Source organism: Ambystoma mexicanum, chromosome 3q, assembly GCF_040938575.1.
Source record: "Ambystoma mexicanum isolate Mex_15411 chromosome 3q, UKY_AmexF1_1, whole genome shotgun sequence".
NCBI lineage: Eukaryota > Metazoa > Chordata > Amphibia > Caudata > Ambystomatidae > Ambystoma > Ambystoma mexicanum.
Genome location: NC_090926.1, coordinates 42,381,338 through 42,405,538, shown reverse-complemented (window position 1 = coordinate 42,405,538; position 24,201 = coordinate 42,381,338). Strand labels below are relative to the sequence as shown.

The 24,201-nt window shown below is 44.4% G+C and overlaps 1 protein-coding gene across 1 annotated transcript in view; it reads right to left on the bottom strand.

Annotated features, from left to right (window-relative positions):
* The window catches only part of CYTH4 (cytohesin 4), a 265,456-nt gene that overhangs the window by 16,596 nt on the left and 224,659 nt on the right, over positions 1-24,201 (bottom strand). The window contains exons 8-9 of the mRNA XM_069653034.1: positions 21,127-21,275; positions 7,091-7,202 (exon numbers count right to left, since the gene is read on the bottom strand). Of these exons, the coding sequence (XP_069509135.1) occupies positions 7,091-7,202; positions 21,127-21,275 (261 nt within the window). The remainder of the gene's footprint in view (positions 1-7,090; positions 7,203-21,126; positions 21,276-24,201) is intronic.

Below are 24,201 nucleotides of genomic sequence, written 5' to 3'. Positions count from 1 at the left end.
CAGGAAGTGACATCACTGATGTTAGATTATACAAAAAGTACCATAAGTGAATGATTCATAAAACTCCAAAGAGTCACTGAAAGACAAACACCGACTTTATTTAGCATGGCGAAGCCGGCATAGCCAGGCACACGAGCTTCAGATCATGTAACCAGTTACCGTCATCTAATGGCAGTTCTAGCCTCACACAACCAATCTCACCACAATCCCTGTTGCAGCCAAATACACGGCAGGTTCAGCCTCCTATACCCCGGCACTTGCCAGATGTAGCCTCATGTGCTGCTACAGTCATACTATGCAAAGTACAGCCTCAAATGATCAAGTGATGCCAAGATATGTCCCGTGCAGTCTCAAAAGTCGAAGTGATGTCATTGGGCCTCATTACGACCCTGGCGGAAATCGTGGCGCCAAATGCACCATGGAGCACGGCGGAAAGCTGCCGATAGCGCCATGGGGGTTGGCGGATTTACCGCCCCATTCCGACCTTGGCGGGGCGGTAAATCCCCATTCCCCATTTTACCCTTCCCCATTCCCATTTTTGCCCCATAGGGTATAATGGGAGTGGGGAAGGCGTTAATTACGCCACCGTTAAATACGGTGGCGTAATCAACAACAAGGTCCCGTAGCGCCATGGATTTCTCCGCCCGGAAAAAACAGGCGGAAAACGCTCCATGGCGCTACGGGAACTCGTAGTAGGGCGGACGGGTCCGCCGCGAATAACGCTGGCGTAAACCCACTCCGCCAGGGTCGTAATGAGGCCCATTGTGTGGCGGATAAAGACTTAGTCAATGTCATTGCATTCAAGCAACACAAACTCACAAGCCTGGTCCTGCCATCATATGCCAGATGCTGTATCAAATGATCTAGTTCTGCCTTCCAGTTTCAAATAAGCATCATGTAGCAGGTATGGTACAGTCTCACATCTGTAAGCGCAAGCAACTTCTGCAAAGTGCTGCTTCAATTGGCCATGTATTGTGACACATGAAACATCGCCAGTAGCATTACAATACCACACCCATGGAAAATGTGCTCTATCCAGGTGTACATGAACAAAGTATAAACCAAGTGTAATTGGCATAAGCAATGGTGAGTGACCCAGATGCCTGGTATTAATAGTGTCAAGCTCGCAGCACCAGTTCAAAGCACTTCTGAGACATCAGCATACACCTGGAGGTTACCACATGGAGGTACTCCAAATACAAGGCACCATGCAGCTATATATTGAACACATGGTGATTAGACATGTATGCTGTGCAGTGAATGCACTTTTACCCAGTAGCAAAATGCTGAACAAGCAGGGCCTGAAAATTAAATCATTGACCAGGATTTAGTATGAACAAAATTCCCTGGCTATGAGTCAGCTACCACTACGATAGAAGAATCCTATTGTGCAGGTGTACGCTGAGGCCATCTGTCTCTGTGTGCATTTATCTCTAAGTTTTCTGGCAAGCAACCACTTGTTGTCCCCCACAACCCAGAGCCGAATGTAACACCTTAATGTCCTAGGCTTTGATACGTGACTCTTCTTCAATCTTTTTTAACGGGGTGCAGTGTGGGGAGTGGGGGGCTGCACTTCCCTCAAGAGTGGGTCTCACTCTATGATATTCAGAGCTCTGTGTGCAAGGTGTGTTATTCAATTACCCCTCCCCCCAGGACCGGCCTGTGGATGAAGCTTCCACAAAGGCCTTTCCAAGAAGGAGTTTGAGAGGGGAGGGTGAGTCACTCCATGGTTCTCTCACTTCTGAGACTCTGTATCCAACGCTTGTTTTCTTAAACAGTGTTGCACCAGAGCAGAGTCCTGGTCGAGTTTGCGGCCCCTCTCAACCATTCACATCACACTTGATTGCGATCATGGTGAGTAGGGCCCAATCAGTAGCCTGGGACAAAATGTGGAGGCCCCCTTCGAGCCATGCTGAGGGCTGCCCCCGAGCTCCTTAATAAAGCACAGAGCATGCCACACCCCGGGCGTGGCCATCACGTGTGCGCAATATCCATAATTAAGCTGCTGCAGGGGCATGCACTACTCCAAGTGAAAGAATTAAATATATTTTTTAATGAAACCTTAAATGTTTCACCTAGCGTACAAAAAAGGGGGCAGTGCATGGTCCCAAAATATACCAGCTACTACTAGTGGCTAGGTAGTTGTTTTATTGGAGGGTGTACATTTTTTCCACAAATATTCAACTGCCCCTGAGCATTGCGATTGGGGCCAAACTAACGAAAACGGGTTTGAGGGGGATCAGTCGGCTTCTTCCTCCTCCCATGTGAAAATGTTTTGAATAATGGGTTAAAATGGTGCATTACACAGCACACTTTCTGTGAAAATTTGGGTGGAAGCCCAGACAGTTTACAATCGGTTTTGCAGGGTTTTGGATAACTCATGAAAAAAAGTACAATAGATGCAAGTCACCAAAAGTGCACAAGCGCATTTCCCAATACATTGTCATGCCGGTCCCTTCAATATGTGCCAGTATAAAAAACATTGTCATGCTGGCTGTGCCCATACATTTCTATGCTGTCTCCACCAGCATATGCTAGTATTCCCATATAAGAACATGCTCATGTTTGCTTTGAGATGTTTTTTCATTAGTGGCACTAGGCACAAAGCTGGCTCTGCCTATATGCGTCAGTATTCCTATGTAAGAAAATACTCCTGTTGGTTTGGCAATTAAAAGTGACATGTCACAATAAGCAAACATTTACAAACTGGCTCCAATGTAAGCCAGTCTAGACCCATAAGAATACTTATCATCGTTGCTTCAACATAGATGTTCAGTTAATAAAAAGTCATGCTACAGTAAGAAATATGCAGGCCGCTACACCAAAACATCAGTATAGCAAGGTAATACTTCTTATCATGCTTGCTTTATTAAAGATACTGCCTAATAAATGTCATGCCAAAGTAAGCAATGGCTAAACTGGCTGTACCATAACGGCCATCTAGCCAGATAATGGCACACATGAACTAAAATACCAGTTAATACCGGTAAAACCAGTAAAACATGCAAAGTCAACACACACACACACACACACATTCCTACTGACTCAACCACTATTCACTCACCCATAAACCTCCCACATCCACTTGCACTGCATTCTCCACATGGGAACGCACCCACCCACCCAGGACATTCAAACATATCCTATCACATTCCTACTCATTCACCCACCACTCACTGACCCATACACCTGTCGAATACACTCACACTGCATTCTCCACACAGACACATACGCATCCAGAACATTGAAACACACTATCACATTCATATTCATTAACCCACCAGTCACTCACTCATACACCTTCTCTTAGACCCACTGTCACTGCATTCTCTACAGTCCCACACCCACTCACCCACCAGAATATTCAAACACACAGACTATGAGATTTCATCTCATTCACCCACCACGCACTGACCCATAGCTCATACATATATCTGACACACACTTCAGACATGCAAAATACACATCACATTGTTTTTAAAAGTGCCTTCTTACTGGTTTTTCCAGATTTGATCCCTCACTCCAGGGCAGCCTTGGCTCCTCTGTGCTCCCCTCAAACAGGAACCAGGAAACTGGGAGAGCTTCCTGGTTCCTGTATATCAGCTGTGAGGAAGCTGAAGCAGAATGGGTTGCAGCTGTATGTGGCATGTGACATGTGCCACACATGTGTCACATGTCATGGTCAGCTCCAACCCCTATTGAGCACTTCCTTCTCGCACTGCAAGCCCCGGCCCAGTCTTCAGTCTGCTGGTGGAAGACTGCGCCTGGGCACCCCCAGACCCGGTGTGTCGGGGCTCCCTGGCGGCATGGGATGCGGGCCCCCCTCCTATCCAGGAGCTTCAGTTGAAAAAAATGTATTTTATTTTTTATTTTTTACAGGGGTAGCAAGGGAGAACACAGGGGACATGGCTGTGACCCCTGCCAACCCCCAAATGATCCCTGAGTGCGAGAAGAAGCGGTGCCCATCCCCACAGAATCAGCCCCGTCTGCTCCACCTATCCCCCTTTTCTTCTGTTGCCCATGGTAACAATGGTAAACTGAGTTGTTAATGTATATACATTTTCATACATGTTCTAGCCCTGCTTTATGCCCATGGACTGTTTATGAATCACTGCCATGCCCATGTAATGTCAGACTGACCCACCTTTATGACACTTGCCGTAGTGTGATATAGCACTAAGTACTATGGGCCTCATTAAGGGTTTACCGGTACCGGTAAGGGCACCGGTACCGGTAAACCCTTACTACGAGTTCCCTTTGCAGGACCCGACCTTAACGGCTGGTTTTACCAGCCGTTAAAGTAGGGTGCCACAAAGGTACCGTAATTACCACCTTCCCCATTCCCATTATGCCCTATGGGGGCAAAAATGGGAATGGGGAAGGGCCTTGGTGAATGGGGAATTACCGGCCCCGCTCACCTTGGAGTAGGCCGGTAATTCTGCCATCCACCAAGGCGGACACGTTAAAATACCGGCGGCAACCATGGCGCTAATAGCGCCATGGTTACCGCACAACGTGTAATGAGGCCCTATGGCATTTGGTCTTTACATAAACAAGAGTGCACCAATATTGATTTTCATATGTGACAATTTATTTTCCAATTAATGTTTTTTTTTAAAAAGCCTAGGTAGGCTACTGTATATATTTCACCAATTTCCAACTCCTTTTTCATGGAGAATTACATACAAAAGCCATCATATTGTGTCTTCATATGACTAACAAATTGTAGTACTGATATCTTGTGAGGGTTAGTACAAATTGTGACTTATGATGTGGTTAATCTACATAACACATCTATCTAGTCGACACTTCTGGTGTTTCTGGCATGAGCTGGATGGATGGTTTTCATTTTATCAGGAACAAATGCAGTCCTATAATAGGTCATAAGGCACATGTAAATGGGTATTTCAGTATAACACTGTGACGATTATTTTACTATAGTTTAACTCATTCTGGTATAGTTAGGGCCTTAAATGTCGGGGCTTCCAGTGAGCATCAACTTGCTATTCTACAGGGAAACCTGATCTAATATCAAAGGTCTGTTTTCTATATTTTTGCAAGATCTCTGTTTTCCTACTGGTAGTTTATCTGAACGAGCAACTCTGGTATTGCTAACAAGGACCTGTTGCAAGGGATTGACGTTGCTGCCATGCAGTGGCTCCTGTGCTTTCCTGGAGTGATGATTACTTACCATGTTCATTTAAGTTTTAAACCACAAAATATGATCAATCTACAGGTAAAATAAGCAAGGTTTAAGCAAACATGCCAAAATATCTAAATGTTTGTGTCTACCCATGGTTAGTTAGGTTAATACAAACTCAGAAGAGTCAGGAAAGCCACATATGTACATGGGACCATTACACCAGGATTCTCCATAGTCTGCCCTATAGCTGTTTGCCATGCATGGTTATCAAGGCTTAACCGGGACAAAATCATGTACAAACCATTGGCATTCATGGACTGTGTCCAAGGTTGACCATGGTAAAACCAAGGACAGCCAAGGATTGTCCATAAACCTAGTCCATAAACCTCTTGCACAAGTGGATGCTACTATACCTGCCTGAAAGAGACCTTAAACTAGGGATCCCTTCCCTCTGCCATGGCTACAAGCTGAACCTATGTGCAGTAGGGAGCTGAACAGGCTAACCCCACCGTGCCATCTCCTGGTGGTGGTATATCCTCCCTTCAGCTTAATGCAGATAGATTCCAGCCCTAGTCACTCTGTGTCCCCCCACGCATACAACAGAAGACTGCTAAGGCCCTCTGTGCCCCACCAAGCATCCAACAGAAGGATGCTATGATTTTAGGGGCGGGGCAATGGGCGCTGTCACCCTTTGGTCACCTCTTGTTAGTGGCTGAGAGGCTAGAGACAATGGGTAGGATGTAGAGAAGGTAACTGTGGACATTAGAGCTGTGTAAGCCTTGTTTCACTGGCTCTGCCTCTGAAACCTCTGCTCGGGGTCCACAGGGTCAACAAAAGAGCTACAAAAGAGGGAGGCAGCTGGATTGGTGGCTTCTGATTGCTACCATGTATGGAATGTGTCAGTAGCATCAGTATTTCTTTCATTTCTACTGCAGTTTACTCTAGATTATAGTTTCTCTTGTATCCCAGAACACCAAACTAGTTCATATTCCTGTGTCAAGATAAGTTGAGAGAGGGGTGGCTGTTGTATAGCTCAGTGGGTTGACAGTTACAGATTCCCCTATGCTGGGCCAGCAGAGCATTTTATCTTCTTGAGTTTTATTAAATGAGTGTGATCAGCTAAGGAAAAATGGCTCTCATTTCTGCAATGACAACAAATGATTAATTTGATTTCTATTTTATTTAGAGTTTATTGACAGAATGGGGGTCATTACGAGTTTGGCCTCCAAACTCGTGTCCGGGTCTGGGTTCTCTGAATGGGGATTTACCGGGTCATTCCAACCTTTGAGGACCCGGTAAATCCCCTTTCAGAAAACCATTCCCCATTCCCATTCGTGCCCCCATATAGCTCAATGGGAATGAGGAGGGAGCTAATAACGGGCCCGTAAATTACGGGCCCGTTTTTAGCTGCCGGGTCCCTTAGCGGCTCCCACTAAGGACGGCTGGTTTTACCAGCCGGCCTTTGTGGGAACCGCTAAGGGACCTCGGAATGCGGCGGTAAGTGGTTAACGGCACTGGCCTCCTTACCAGTGCCGTTAAACCCTTATCTCCGCACTCGTAATGACCCCCAATGTCTCTAGCTATCGACAGGAAACCTGGTTACTGTTATATGCAGGCAATACTGGAAATCAAAATGGAGGTCTGGTAGAATAGGATCAACATCTGCCTGACCATCTCGCAGATCAGGTAGAACACCATGGATTTGTGGATGTTTGTTTAGTCTTAGTAAACTCCTGAATGATTGCCCTTCCAGTGTCTAGGCCTGACACCCCAAGCCCAGAGTTGATCTTTATAAACACCCCATTGCTCTCCTGGGTATATTTTCAGCTTATGCTCCTCCTATCAGGACCATGACAATTCAACGCATGAAGCTCCTATACAGAAAGTGATGATTAGCTCACACAGTTCATATTCCAGCTTCCGCTACGGTTCTGGTCCATCCCTTACCCAGTTTCATGAGCCAGCCCTCACGCTCAGGATTGAAGAATGTGTGGGTCAGGTCGTTGCCATCATCTTCTGGTATCTTGAAGGGTTCACTCTTGATACTGTCGTACAGCTTCTGAAACAGGAAGAGAAAAGGGTTGTATTGTTGGGACTGGGGACAATTAAAGTGTATCCTAGTGCACTAGCCCAGGCATGCCATCTACCTCTCAAATCACACAACAGCATGCCCAGTCAAAGGGCAACTATCCTACCTAACGTATATAAACTAACAGCCCAACCACAAATCCATACACCACCATCGGCCATCAAGCAAAGAGCTCCTGCTAACCAGCAAACACTGCACCCACATGAATTTACTTAGCACTGAAACTTCAAAAGGGCAACCATGCACTGGAGGACAAATAAAAGGTCATTTAAATAAGCTGAGCATTGCTATATAACTATAGGCAAACAGTACAACCTGAAATTCTTAAATTACATTGGAGAAAATTGTAATGTGGTACTTGCCACATGCAGGACTTGGAATTGTGCTGTCCTTTCCAAACACCCGGTGGTTACCGTATATGGTCATGGAAAACACATTTGGTGAGGTAATACCCCCAAACGTGGAATCAGGCCTTATGTTTGCACTTGGCCCAGCTCTCCAACTTGTTCTCACTCCAGTCCGGCAAACTTTATATCCCTGCGTGTGCACTCCACTTACACACAAAGAGCATGTTCAGCTGAGGCCCCAGAGGTCCCACAGTTTACAGCTGTCTTTCATTTCGAGGCTCTGGGGCAAATGACCAAGGATTTCAACCGCACCTGAAATTAAGTAAATTTTGTCAAACGGATAATGCCCTATTAGGCAAAAGGCCTGGGCACCTTCTGGGTGAAAGAACAATGGAAGCTATGGAGGCATCAGACTGTTTTCTCCTGACCCCTGCACATTGGCAAGGGGAAATGGAGGTGTGCATGTTTCATATCACTGCGAGCTCTTCCTAGCAACCAAACCATTCACACCTTCCAGAAACACTAGTAGCACACTATGGGAAATCTGGGAGAGGGGCGCGGGGGGAGGGGTTTAGCATCACTCCTCCACTTACATTTCATTCCCTGATTACAAATGGACTGTGTTTACAGTAAATCTCCTTGGGAAACAGAGGGACGCATCCCATGTTAAATGTGTTGCTTTGGTTTGGTGTGGTATGTCAGATTGTACAATTGAATGTTTGTAACTTTATGATAGGCTTGCAGAGTTATATGCGGTTTACTAAATTATTCTGTGACTTACACATACCTCTTACCATCCTAGAAGCCACAGCCCTTCTCATGCCACGAAACTCATGAATAGAGTAAGTTCCAATGTGCACCATGCGCCCTCATTTTTTCCCTGACCTTCACATTACACACTGACAGTCATGCCAAAACCAATCAATGCATAGGATCACGCAGGATACGATTATGTCTCGTTATGTCTCTCAGCAACGGACAACCCAGCATTCTGTGAACATCACTGTCCAACACACTCATCGCCACACTCCCCTTAGTATGTTGACATTTACCTGCAACAGAACAGGTTTTCTAAGAGTGTGTTGTGACATGATTTCAGAAGAACAATCACCCTTCGTCTTCCAATAACCACCCAATCAGACCCCAAAGTAACAAGCGGGCATGCAAATGTCACAAGTTGTGTTTTATAAGACCCAATAACATTACTTCCTTGGATTCGGAAAACTAGGCTTTGTACATGAAATCTACCATTGATTTCCTTACTGTTTCTTAGACCCCCCACCCTTTGATTTGCATGATAGATACAGGTTCATCATTGAAAGAGTGACAGCAAATGACAACAATAAGAATATAAAGTGTACGCACATAATGAGGCGTAACACTACAAACTCTAGAGAACTAAACCAGTCATAATTTAAGAGAATCATTACAGCAAGTAACCAATAAACAGAAAAAATAAAGACCTTCGGGCAACCAGAAGGGAAAGTTAGCCCATCAATCTAAATCCCAACTCGGACCTCAAAAGGAGTAAATGTCCAGGTAACAAATGTAGGGCCTAGTTAGACAAAAAGTAAGGGCAGAAGGAGCCATAGCATTTATTTAAAAATGTAAACATATTTGTTCTATAAAAAATGAGTGCATTTTTTCCATAAACATACCTGCCCATTGTTAGAATATAAATTAGGATAGCAATTAATACCTAACAGTTGAATCTATCAGAAGGAAACCAGAACATGCTTTTAACAACAACAAAAACCATATCTTTGAGCAGCAAGATTGGTTAAAGTTGGCTCTACAGAATTAATCAGAGAGTAGGACATGTCTATAGATTTCTCTTGGGTATCTTCTTTTTGATGAATATATCTTCACTCACAAAAATTTAATAACCCCCTGTGTTATGGCCACGATGCATGCTGAAAAATTGTTAGACCTTGTCATTTGAATCACTGGCTTCTTAAAGCTTACCAGGGCACTTAAACACTATAAGAGCTGAACAGGTTAGCATTTAAATTCACCAGACTAGGTGACATTATGAGAGTGTTTTTTAAGTTGCTTATGTATCAAATTTGTTGATATCTAAAGCAAGCTACCAGCAGCCTCAAGCATTTGGTGAAACACCACAAGGCCTATTTTAGACAGAGGTGAAGGCATATAAATTGCCATCTTTTGCCTCTTCACGTGAACAAGGGTTTCTGAGTATATCCCAACCAATAAATAGGTGCTGTCAGATCCAAGCATGTTATCCAGTCATCCTGGACAAAGGTATCTAGGAAGAAATGGATGTTTCCAATTTGGAGTTCTTCTAGTCAGGCTTTTTTCAAGCTCATAGGACAGAGACTGCACTGGTGGCAGTATGGCATGACATTCTAAAACATGCTGAGAGGGTGCCTTAACCCTACTCATTATGCTGGATCTTTCGGCAGCCTTCGATACCATAGACCATAATACCTCACTGCTAAGGCTGTCCGAAATTAAAGATGTTTCCAGGCAGGCAATGGATGGTTGTATTCGCTTTCGAAGGATCGCACCCAACATGTTAAAATCAGTGGCTCCCTTTTTTTATTTGCTTGTTATTTCCTGTAGAGTAAACCAGTATTCATCGCTGTCTCCTCTGCTCTTTAATATCCATATTCGACCTTTGAAGTCTCACTTTTCCAACTACGGCCTCCAATAAAACTCATATGTTGTTGACACATATATTTATCTACATGTCACTAACTCAACAGACTCCTTACAGAATATCCTGGATTGTTTGCTTGAAGTCAAACAGTGAATGATCCTTAATAGATTGCTGCTCAATCCTTCTAAAACTCTGATGATCCAATTTGACCATAAGCACATGATCAAGGATCTCTCAAGGTCTGAATCGTTGCCTCTCCTGTTTGATCTCCATTCTGTTTCCCACACAAAGTCAAGAGTCTTGTTATTGACAGTTCAATTAAGGCTGTGAGTTTCAGATAAGTTCTTCCCAATCTCCAAACTGTGCAGATTTCTGCATTGGCTACCAGTCAATCAGAGGATCAAGTTTAAGATCCTGTTCTTGGTCTTTAAATGCCTGAATTATCTTGCACAACCCTATATTGCTGAGATGATTTATATGTATTAGCACACACTTCCTTCGTTCTACTCACAAACAATAGTTGATTGCTCCTACATCTTGCTTTGTGCATCATGAAAATAGGTGTTTTTCTGTTTAGGCCCTCATCTGTGCAGTTCTCTTTCTGTTGGCTTGCACACTATGGACTCCTTTCCCCTGTTTTGCAAAGCAATCATTTGTTTAACTAACTTTATCACTTCTGTTTCTCTTTATTCCCAACATAAAGCAATTAATCTGGGCCCAGATGTGGTTTATTCTGCTCTACAAATACAAAATGCAAATCCTTCTTTACGCATGAGTTCCTACTGAGGAGCTGCTTTGTCTTCAAGACAGATACGTTAAAGGCCACTTGGAAGTGCTTGTGCACATCGTAAGGAAGATCCCACTCCTGTGCTTTGCCCTAAAGGGCTCTGTCACCATTACTTCAGAGGCATGGTTACCTGAGTTCCTGATATTAACTGATGCAGCGGGTTGACTCTGTCGGTAATGGCCACTTGCCTACATTTTCTACTGGTATCTGCTGCCCTCAGCTAAATGTCTGTTGGATTCTAAGTGACAGGCCATCTGTATTTCATTTGTAGAACATAGGAGGTTCCTTACAAGTCTATCTTTCCTTTTCTCTTCAGGTGAATGGCCCATCATATCCTTAAAAGAGGTGGACTTCTCACCGATTGACACTTCTGTTACGAGAATGATTAATTTATGATGGCCTCAAGATTACGCTAAGATATATTTTGGTGCATAGGACTTGCCCATTTGCTTTCCTGTATTGAGATTTTTGGGGGAAATTACTAGCTATAACCGAACTGTGACGAATCCTAGGGTATTGTCACTGCTTCCATCGGGGAAGCCCCTTCACATGAGGCCAGGGAGGTGAGGCCGCTACCCGACAGTCTCACTTGGAGTGTTAATCGGCGGGTGGATCTCATGGGGAGGGAATCCCTCCATGGGAGCAGTGATGATCACCTTGGGAAGATTCAGTATTCTCCTCCTTCATGTCGGTCCCCTCCTTCCTTTAACAACACTCAGTACCCTGTAGTTCCCCACACCTCTATCTATCTGTGTAGAGTTGAGGAAACTAAGTCCCAAAATAATACTGAGACGAAGAAGAGTGCTACTGAACTCCATGGTGATCAGCTGGTCTGTACTCTGATGAGAAGGAAGGGGTGAGCAATGCGGAACATCTTTGAAAACCAGTATGTGCAGTCTAGTTGTTGGAGTTGTAGGTTATACCGAGTACAAATCAGAAGATGGACTAAGGCATTCATCAAGCCTGCTCAAGAGGAACCGAGAGCGAAGTTTGAATTCCGCAGATGGAGAAAGACAGGAAAAAGCTCTAGACCAGGAAGTCAGTGGAACAAAGCCAGTGTTTGTGAAGGTGCAGCCAAGATCCAGCAGACTGTGAGAAGGAGATAAGAACCCCAGTGCACTGAAGGTTTGGGAGGCCTCCTGTAGAGAAGCCACGCAGTTCGACTAACTGAAGGCAAAGCAGACATGCGGAAGACAGCGTGAGCAGACAGTAGAGGATCGGAAGGTCAACCAGAGAGTCACAGAAGCCTGAGGAGGATGCCACACAGCAGGACCCAGAAAACAGGGTACAAGTGCTGCCTGGGTCCATGAGAGGGGCTGGGGACCAAACAAGTGGAACTTAAGGAGGGTCGAGGACCAAATACAAGTGGAATGATATGATATGATAGGTTATTTATAACACACCTAATACCCAGAGGTTTCTAAGCGCAGACCCGGGGATCGAACCTGTGTTGCATCGTATCGTCTTGCTTCCAAGGCGAGCACGTTGCTGCTGAGCTATCCTACCAGGACGAGTTAATAACGTATGGGTCAAGGAATCAAAGAAATATATTAAGACAAAGACACAACCGGCAACAGTAAACACTTGGTAGGGGAGTGAACCAAGTGTCCTGAAGGCCAGTATAAAGGGGTCTAGGACCCAAATGAATCACACAAGTAAAACCGCATTAGAGACCCAAAAGAAAAAGAAGGGAAAAGAAGCTGAAACAAACTGTGTAACATATCCTATGTGGAACAGTACCTGGCAGGAGAGTCAACAGGTCTGTTTATTTGGGCAGAGCAACACACCATGGTCTGGTACCCATATGAAGGTGGGCAAGTCCCACAAAAGCAAAACAAAAGAGTCATGACCCATACAAGAGGAAGAGACACTTTCAAGGGTCTGAGGCGCAAAGCAAGTCGAGGAGAACCAGAGGGAATGTAAAGGGATCTGGGACCCACTCTGGGGAGAAAGGAGTAGCAGAAAGAGTTGGGGAGAACCCGAGACAACCCAGAAGGATTGGGGGCCAATGTGAAAGAGTCGGGGAAAACCCGAGAAAGTGTGAAGGAGTTGGGGAGAACCTGAGAAAGCCCAGAGGGATCTGGGACCAATGTGAAAGAGTTGGGATAGCCCCAGTCAACTCAGAGTGATCTGGGGCCAGTGTGAAAGAGTGCAAGATGTTGAAACAAGGGGTCGAGGACCCATTTCAAAAGGAAGATACATTTGCTGTAGTTCTGAAATCTACAGTCAAATCTGGCAGGATGGTGTACCAGACTTGGCACTACATTTTGAGTGGAAGGAAGAAACAAGGGGGAAAATACTTGGGAACTATGTCAATTATTGTGTTTTCACACCCTGAACGGAACTTTATAGTGCTTTGTACAGAGAGCAAGAGTAGATTCTTTCTGGATCAAGAAGACGCCCAGGTTTTTCCTAAGTTTAGTGTAAGGGACAGAAATAGGTTTTGTAATTTTCAAATTGTAATTGTTTAATTGTAAAGAGCTTATACACAAGTGAAGTGCTTGAAAGCGCTTCGGAGCAGGATGGAGAACATTTTACTTTTATGGTCATCCTGACAGAGTCCTCAGTGTTTTTATTGAGGCAGGGCAACCCCCCATAGAAATAGAGCAAGATGGGTGTATCCTTTTCTTTACTTTTATAATAAAAGTTTTTGCCAACAAGCATGCCACCGCTGTGTCAGACTCGTACTTCTGCACCCTTACATTACTTACCTTCTAATAATAATTGTCATACTGAGAATGCATCTAAAAGGTCCCCTATAGACCAACAACTGTGGGATTGCTAATTCAGTACCAGGTCTAAAGCATGCCTTAGCAGTATATAATAAAGGGACATCCTTGGCAAAACTCTTGTACATTCTTGCTACAGATCTGCCCTATATGAAAATCTGCTAACAATTGAAAACCCACATATGTAAATATGCGTAACCAGACCCACCAAAAAAATTCAATGAAACCTTGACTTTTATCACTTCCAAATATGGCCCATAATTATTCAATGACATTTTAACATATACCACTGAATACAAAATAGTCAACACGTACAGACTTTGGGCCTCATTACGAGTGTGGAGGTAGCCATGGTGCTGTTAGCGCCATGGCTGCCTCCAAAATCGTGTTCGGGTCGGGTTCTCAGAATGGGGACTTACCGGGTAAATCCAACCTTGGAGGACCCGGTAAGTCCCCATTCTGAAAACCATTCCCCCTTCCCATTCGAGCCCCCGTAGGGCTCAATGGGAATGGGGAAGGAGCTAATAACGGGCCCGCAAATAGCGGGCCCGTTATTAGCTCCCTGATCCCTCAGCGGCTCCCGCTAAGGGCGGCTGGTAAAACCAGCTGGCCTTAGTCGGACCCGCTAAGGGACCTCGGAATGCGGCGGTGAGGGGTTAACGGCACCAGCATCCTTACCGATGCTGTTAACCCCTTACCGCCGCACTCGTAATGAGGCCCTTTGTCTTGAAGCTTCTAGCTCACACAATAATGAATTTTGTAAGCAAAAGGAAAGCAGCGGCCCACCCCACAAGAGGCTACTCCTGTTCCCTTTTCAGGTGTCAAAGGTAAGCCGCTGGTAACACTTTCATAACTGCACCAAAATCATCGTGGTGGCAAAAACCCTTCATGTGAAGGAGTGAGGTAGCTTTGAGAATGAACAAAGCAATTTCAGATATTATTATTATTGTGGTACTTAAAAGCCTGGTGTTGACAAGTGAGCCCCGACCCTCAAAAAAAACCTGAGAAACTAGGGCTAAACAATGCTAAAACGAACGCAAATGCTTATTAATAAAAAATAAAAATAAAAAGCTTTCTCCAGTTTGACAACCCTTCTTGCCCAGTGCATGCTTAATATTTCTCTGACAAAATAGAATATATCTATAGTTTGGCTATGAATGGAACAGGACCCATCAACTCATCTAACATTATTCCATTGACACATTCTTAGGCTGTCTGTATCGCCCACTCAGTAATCATGGATCTCCTTTTGATACCCCTCAGAGGAAGATCTATAAAATACAAACCCTGATGCTGGCTTACTTCGACAGTTTCAATATTACAAATGGCCGGGCCCCCATTACAATACACGTGCTGTCCCCTAGGGCAAATGCCATTTTAACTGGTTTGTTGAAATGATTTCCTCTCTTGGATGTAAAGCCCACGTTGAGATGGATTGCAGAAAGTCATTCCTCCCTGACAGGTCAAGCAGAAAATGGGCGCAATTGTTTGACTTACACTCCTGTTGAGTGTTGCTTGGGGATGAGTTTAAAAAAGAAATCTGTTGGTATCCCAAATTTCCCGCTGTGGTGTATGGGCAGATGGTCTGAGGCCCATGTATCGTCGCCATTTTAGGATGCCACTCTATGTTGAAGTGGATTGCAAATCTAGGAGGGCGAAGGTCTCATTTGTTGTGTGCTCGCCCCTGTGCATATGCACAATGCCACTCAAAGTGCCATGCTCAGGGAAATCTCAGCTGTGCGTTCTGTTTGCTGGGATCTTAGCTGTATTTTCTACATGTGGGGATCTCAGCTGTGCTTTATGTGGATGGAGATCTTAGCTGTTTATGCTGGCAGGAATCTCAGCTGTGTTTCTTCTGGTGGGGATCTCAGCTGTGCTGTATGCGGATAGAAACCTCAGCTGTGTTTTTAGACTCATAGTGATCTTAGCTGTGATTTCTGGTGGTGGGGATCTCATCTCGGTAGGATAGCTCAGCAGTAACGTGCTTATCTTGAAAGCAAGACCACACGGAGCCACACAGTTTCGATCCCCAGGTCCGCACTTAGAAACCTCTGGGTATTAAACGCGTTATAAATAACCTGTCATATCATCTGTGATTTCTTCTAGTGGGGATATCAGCCATCCTATGTGCTTACAGGTATCTCTGTTTTGCTTTCTTCTGATGGCTATATCTGCTGTGTTGTCTGCTAGTGGAGATCTTAGCTGTGCTGTTTGCTGGCGGGGAGCTCAGCTGTTTGGGATTGTATCTGTTTTTACTGCCAGAGATATCAGCTGTGTTTTCTGCTGTTGGGGATTTTAGCAGTTTATGCTGGCAGAGATACCAGCTGTGTTTTCTGCTGCTGGGGATTTTAGCTGTTTATGCCAGCAGGGATAACAACTGGGTTTTCTGCTGATGGGGATTTTAGCTGTTTATGCTGGCAGAGATATCAGCTTTGTTTTCTGCTGTTGGGGATTTTAGCAGTTTATGCTGGCAGAGATATCAGCAGTGTTTTCTGCTGTTGGGGATTTTAGCTGTTTATGCCGACAGGGATAACAACTGGGTTTTCTATTGGTGGGGATTTTAGCTGTTTATGTTGGCTGGGCTACGAGCTGTGCTTACTGGTTCTCATGTGTGTGTTCTCCTGATGGGGATGTTAGCTGTTTATGCTGGTATGGATATCAGCTTTGTTTTCTGCTGATGAGGGATTCTAGCTGTCTATGCTGATAGGGAGATCATCTGTGCTTGTTGCTTGTCATGTGTGTTGTTTGCTGATGGGGACTTTAGTTGTGTATGCTGGCATGGATATCAGCTGTGTTTTCTGCTGATGAGGGATTCTAGCTGTCTATGCTGATAGGGAGATCATCTGTGCTTGTTGCTTGTCATGTGTGTTGTTTGCTGATGGGGACTTTAGTTGTGTATGCTGGCATGGATATCAGCTGTGTTTTCTGTTGATGGGGGGTTTCTAGCTATCTGTGCTGGTAAGGAGATCAGCTGTGCTTTTTTGCTTTTCATGTGTGTTTTCTGCTGACGGGGATTTTAGTTGTTTTTGCTGGCAGGGATATCAACTGTTGTGTTTGCTGATGGGGAGTTTAGCTGTTTATGCTGGCAGGATTATCAACTGTGTTTTTTGCTGATGGGGAGTTTAGCTGTTTATGCTAACAGGGGTAACAGCCGTGCTTTCTGCTTTTTGGGATCCTAGCTGTAATTTCTAATGATATTTGATCTCATCTGTGCTTTCTGCTGGTGGAGAACTCCGCTGCACGTTCTGCTGTTGGGGATCTCATCTCTGCTTTCTGCTGGTTGGGATCTCAGCTCTACTTTCTTCTGGAAGGGATATCGGTTGCAATTTCTATTGGAGGGGATCTAAGCATGTTTTCTGCTGGTGGTGATCTCAGCTGGGCTTTTTGCTGATGGTGATCGCCTGAGCTTTCTGGTGGTGGAGATCTCAGCTGGGCTTTCTGCTGGTGGAGCTCTAAACAGTGCTTGATGCCAGTGGTGATCTCATCTGCACGTTCTGCTGGTATGATCTCATCTGCACGTTCTGCTGGTAGTGATCTCAGCTGTACTTTCTGCTGGTCGGGATCTAAACTGTGCTTGATGCCAGTGGGGATCTGAGTTGTGATTTTTGTTGGTGGGGATCTCAGCTCTGCTTTCTTCTGGCAGGGATTTCAGTTGCACTTTCTCTTGGAGGAGATCTCCACGGTTCATTCTGGCCGAGTAGATCAACTAAAAGTAACAGTAGCTGCCACCCAGAGGTAGTGCACTGCTGCCCGGATGAAGCGTTACAGTTGGGGTCTGTAACAAGGCCCTTGATGAATTTCAAATACAAAACTAAACCTAACTAAACTAGGCTAAAGTTCTGTCGGAAGACTTAGACATTTTTTCTTGAGGTAAACCTAGTTAAAAGTGCTATGTTTAAAAGAAGAAGGCAATTGAAAAAATATACTTTTATAAGTGGTATGCTCTCAATCAAATATCTCATATGCAATAGAAAGGTGTAGTTTTGCTCCAATATTTCTGGGCTGTACATACTTTCAGGCAAATTGAATCTTTTCACAGAATTCAAGTTAAGTTACACAAATGAAGAACAATAAATATGATGTGTGAGCAAGATGTTGCGGGGTGATGTCATATCTGTCAGATATCAATGTCTGATAAACACAACTTTTGTTCATATATTCTTCAGGATTGAGCAAAAAATAGCACTGCTGTTATAAGGAAACGACAATGTCCTCATTAGAAGGAAAAAGCAAAATCGCGAACGGCTTTGTAATCTCATACTGCATTGCTTTGTGGATCTAATGTGGAAGTGGTCTTCCAGTGATGGCTGCTAGGTGGCGCCAAGCACGTGTGTTTTCAGCTGAAATGGCCTATTCTACTATCAGGATATGCTATCAGAGTATCGCAGATCTAGGGTATTATGATATATTGAACACATCACTGTCATTTCTTCCATTTGCTCAATCTCTTTCAGGACTGGACAATGTTATCTTGGAACTCCTGTTGAGCTTCGCCTCAGGATTTATTGCTCGTGCCTGAGGGCAACTCCTAGAATCACGCAGACGATACAAGCCCAACATCGGAGGTGTCCTTTAGTCGAACTCTTTAGCCAAGAGGAAAGCCTCTGCAATGCTACTCAATGAAATTGTGCCTGACAGACCCCAGAAAAAACAAAAATTCTCAACTGCCAATGAACAGCCGCCTCATTTATACTGCTTTATGTTGAAAAAGCAAACCATATGATTTTCTTGTTGCTGGCAGTATTTTAAAACATTCTTTAAACTCCATTTCCTTTCATTTTAAGAGTTTTTTTTTTTAAAGATGGCGGCTGTAACTTTCATTCATCCAAGTGACCAAGTAATTGCCCTCTCTGTGTTTAAGGGTTAGCTACAGGTCAAGCTGTCTGAAGGAGCTGATTCATTGTCCTCTTTGAACTACTCTAGGGGACGCTTTCGCTATTTATAACCCGGACATATTGACTGGCAACGGCAATCATTCCTTACTTGCACAAACACTGTCTGAGTTAGTCACGTTTCTGTTAGTCGCAATTAGCAGGCCTGGGCATTAACACAAGATTATGCTCCCTAAAGGAGTCTCTAACACAACCAGCTATATCATTAGACATGCTAAGTCTGGTCGCGCTTTTTGGCTGGGCACTTTCCCACACTCCTTTCAAAACCTCTACCACTCTCTCTTTAGGACTTTGCCACACCCTTTTTTTGATTCAGTGACAGTCTGAATTGGTCTCTGTCAAATTGTCTGCTGGTTCCTGGTACAACCCCACCTGCCCTCTACCGCACTCCTCGTTTGACCCGTGCACACCACCTCTATTACTCTACCACACTCCTTGCAGGCAAAGCCTGCATTTCCATGAGAACTCTCCTAGATGCCACACAGGTCTAGTCCACATTCCATGCAAGCTTCTTGTGCAATAACTGCCGCATGGACTTCCCCTCAGAACTCTCCCAGACTCTATGTAGGTCGTTGCCACACTCTCTGCAAGACTCTTTCATCCTTGACATTTCACTCTGCCACATTCTCTGCTGGACTCTGTGACACCGTCTTGAGCTATGGCTCTGTCCATGTAGAACACATGTGCACCTTGTAGGGGGTTAACCAATGCCCTGCAGGACCCTTCCTTGCACCTCACAGAACTCTTCCATGCTCCTGAAGACCTCTGGTGATTTCCCTCCATGCTCTCTGCCACTTACTAATATATGTTCTCACACACCTTACAAGACGCAGGGCCTCATTACGAGGTACGAGGTAGCCATGGTGCTATTAGCACCATGGCTACCCCCTTACGGCATACCAGGTCCGGGTTCTCGGAATAGGTACTTACCAGGTCATTCCAACCTTGGAGGACCCGGTAAGTCCCCATTGTGAGAACCATTCCACATTCCCATTTGAGCCTGCATAGGGCTAAATCGGAATGGGGAAGTAGCTAATAACGGTACCGCAATTTGCGGTACCGTTATTCCCTCTGAAGTCCCTTAGCGTGTCCCGTCTTTAACACCTGGTCAGACCAGGCGTTAAGGAAGGGACCCGCTAAGGGACCTCGGAATATGGAGGTAAGGGATTACCGGCACCTTTACCAGTGCCGGTAATCCCTTACCTCCTACCTCGTAATGCGGCCCGCAATCTTTATGCCTGTTCTGTACTATGGGGGTCATTCTGAGTGAGGAGGTAAGGGGTTAACAGCGCCAGTAATGGTGCCGGAGCCATCAACCCCTTACTGCCTCATTACGAGTCTGCTCACGGGAACCCGCTAAGGGCGCCTGGTTTTACCAGGTGCCCTTAGCAGGTCCGGCGAGCAGACCAGGGTGCTAACAACGGGCCCGTTATTAACAGGCCCTTTGTAAGCACCCTCCCCATTCCCATTGAGCCCTATGGGGGCTCGAATGGGAATGGGGAAGGTTCCTCGAATGAGGAATTACCGGGCCATTCTGACCTTGAGGGGCCCGGTAATTCCTCATTCGAGGAACCCGGACCCAGTACACGGTAAGGGGGTAGCCATGCTGCTAATAGCGCCATGGCTACCTCCTACCTTGTAATGACCCCCTATGATTTCCAACACTGCCTGATATATTTATCCATACTATGAATAGAACTACCCTGCTTTCCTTGCTGGAATCTTCCAGAATCACTGTGGCACACCTTTGCACTCAGTTCAGGACCCTGCCACACTCTCGGAAGTCACCTGCCTGCAGAACACCACTGCACTCACTGAAGTACTACCCCACACTCCTCCGGACAATAATATTAACCTAATAATAATAGGGTATCCAGTAATAATAACAGATACATGCTAACGAATAACTTGTTTAACAAATAGAACATACTGAAAAAACACTCAATTCTGTATTAAATATATATATGCGGGTGGGGTAAGGGATTAAAACAGGTTGGGAAGGGGTTGGGTTATAATCATAGAGAAACAGGGACTTGGGGAAAATAAAAAAAGTTGGTATTTGTTTCGGTATTTTCGTTTTGTTAAAAACATGGTTTAAACCTTTTTCGTTAAATTCACATAAATCCTAATAATAGTTATTCTTTTTTTTTCTTGATTTTAATCAAAAAGCTTTTTTCGATTTTTACAAGGGTCTTTTTTTTCCTGCGGATCATAATAGTTATTATTAGTATTCTTATTATCATTATTATTATTTTACATTTATAACCATTATGATGAATATTGTCATTAGAACAATGATATAAAAAATACATAGCACTTTATGCCGTATTCCCCTACATCTAAGCACTTTAATAATATTGCTAGCCAATTTGATGATTCTCAATGTATCAACCTCGGAAAGATGAAGGGCTGAGTCAACCTAACTAAATTCTAAAGTGTGACTTTAGATTGCACAGATTGACAAGGCAAACTATCTCGCTATCTGGAAGACTCCCCCACAGACTCTGTAGGACTCTTACCGTCAGGAGGTGCTCTGGAAGGTCTCCCCCTTCGTTGATGCCACGGTTCATAGCCACAAACCTTTGCAGAGGCGGCTTGTCTCGGACATTAGGATTATGCAGGCTCGTGTTCAGCATGATGACGGAGAAGGAGAGAACATAGCAAGTATCTGAGGGAGGAGCAGAAAAAAAACATTGAGAGAACATGGCAAGTATCTGAGGGAGGCGCAGAATAAAACAATGAGAGAACATGACAAGTATCTGAGGGAGGAGCAGAAAAAACATTGAGAGAACATGGCAGTTATCTGAGGGAGGAGCAGAATAAAAATGGAGAAAACATGGGAAGTATCTGAGGGAGGAGCTGAATATAACAATGAGAGAACATAGCAAGTATCCGAGGGAGGAGCAGAAAAAACATTGAGAGAACATGGCAAGTATCTGAGGGAGGAGCAGAATCAAACATTGAGAGAACATGGCAGTTATCTGAGGGAGGAGCAGAATAAAAATGGAGAGAACATGGGAAGTATCTGAGGGAGGAGCAGAATAAATCAATGAGAGAACATGGCAAGTATCTGAGGGAGGAGCAGAATCAAATATTGAGAGAACATGGCAAGTATCTGAGGGAGTAGCAGAATCAAACATTGAGAGAACATGGCAAGTATCTGAGGGAGGGGCAGAAAAACAAGTTGAAGAAGATAAATGTTAGGGCCAACCACTGGCAGTCCAGGATGAGCTTAGTGCTTGGATAGGATACGCTCGCAGTCAATGCATGTGCTTCTGGTCCTGACTGTAATCCTGTGCAAGTGAATCTGAGAAACTGTATCTCTACATGTCGTGCAGTGGGGTCTGATTTACTGTTCAGGCGGCCATTGCCACCTCTGTATCATCTTATAGCTGTATCTATTTATGCTATATTAAGTCACCTTTATAATCTCTTACTAGCATAGTAGTTTTGAGATAACGTGGAGGTTTAGGTGGGTAGAGTATTATGAACAGGGAGAACAATCCCAAGGTGGGAACCTGAATTGATCAGGTGGGACCTCAATCACTGCATCGCATGCATGAGGGACGCAGAGGTCAAGCTTCAGGACAGAGCTGAGGCCGAGATCTCAGTGGTGAGTAGGGAGTGAACTTCAATGCCATGCAAGAATGACCAATTGAATAATCGGCGCTGTGGGTTGTGCAGCGTGTTATTAAATAAATGCCTGTGGCCCCGGCAAACCAATGAGAGCAACACAAGTTTAAGCAAAATCCCAAATGCAGCATTATGGATGTGTTGAAGGCATGGACATGCTATTGGGGCAAACAGCCAGCTATTTGTGCTTTTTAAGAATCAGATGTGCCGGTGGAACGGTGTTGGCTACTAAAACGGATTGTTGGTGTGTTCAATTGGTCGGCACCGTTTTAAAAGCTCTGAGGTTCACCAAAAGAGCCTACCAGTGAGCAAACACGGCATCCAGGGAAAGTTCACTGAAATCATGATTCACATTGTCTGCTTAGTAGCCGCTTGGAATGGGCCTGCGATTGCTTGCCAGTAGAGGCCGGGTAGATGGGGCCGTGGGGAGGGTCTCACTCTTGCAAGGATTTAACTTCAGATGTTGGATAGCCTCCAACAGTGGATCATTGCCGAACATGAGTGCTTAGTATTGAAGGTGGTCTCTAGAAGTCCCATAAATCAAGGAATATTTGGGCATTATCAGCTTAGGAATGTTACCCATAGTATTGCAAAGAGGAATGCTAACGGGTGCAAGTAGATATTAAACAGTAGGTGCAAAAATGAGGAGAGCAGTATTACTTCCCATTTTCAGCTCTGAGGAGCGAATCATAAGGGTGAAAGGACACACATCGATGCTTTATAGAAAGAAAGCAATGAGTGCGGCTTAGAGACTATTGCCTGAAAGACTGGTAACAATATGGTGTCAGGAGAAGTGGATGGCTGCCGGAGGTCAATTCTTCTACTAGATCAAAAATAATGAATGGATTATCATTATCCACTTTAACCACAACTAATCAAAGATAGATTGAAAACTGCATCTGTACCCATGAAAGGTCTAACATCAGCTTGAAAGGTTCTGCACACACCAAGGACCTTAAGCTTAAGCCTGAAGGGTAACAACTCTCTTATTCTGAGTCTCACTGGGTAAGAGAATTGGAACATTCCACAAAACAAAACTGCCCAGCACATCAAGTATATCCAAATCTGTATTTTCAGCCAGTGGTGTAATAATGACCTTTTTAAGTGCTGCTGGCAGAATTCCAGGTTTGCGGGAGCTGTGAATGATGTTGAGTACATTTGGTCCACTTAAATATCCTCTGTCCCTTAATCAGGGACAGGGGCATTGATCCTAAAGGGGGCCTGAGCTTCAAATAGATGCTGCTAGGACTTGACCATCGCTAGAAGTCAAAGGTTTCAAGTCCACCGATATGGAATGATTAATTTGGGGCAGGAAATTAAAGTTAATTAAAGTTAAAGTTTCCAAGACTGTAGACCATCAATTACTTGAAACGTAGCTATTGTTATTTAAGGGGTATTAACATGGAAACGGTTTAGTAGTGTTGTTTGGTTTTAGTTATAAAAATGTTTGCATTGTCTCAGATGTTATTTGAAAAAAATGTAGCTTTTGGACACACAATAAATGTTTCCAATTCCTATGTACCTCCAGAGTCTGGAATCATTATTTGTACCTATCTATGGTCTAATATTTGCATGTGCCTTTTTGTATAGACGAGTATTTGGATTGGTATCATTCTACAGAAATATCTATAACAATTGCTCTTGACAGGGTGCAGTCTATATGCACATCTTGACAAAATGATATCTGTAACTTTTAAGATACCGATATTTAGGGGGTAATTCATGGATTATTTGCGCCGAAAAAAAAAACGGTATTTGTGCGCCATTCTGACCGCAAATCCCCATTTGTTAAACAGGGATTTGCGGGCAGAATGGCGCACAAATCCCGTTTTTTCAGCACAAATAATCCATGAATTACCCCCTTAATGTTTGTATATCTGCCACAAAGTGTGGCAAAGTGCAGGCCTTGAGGTCTGCATTGCTGTATATGGCGTGTCCCAGAGGATTGGGGCCGAAATCCT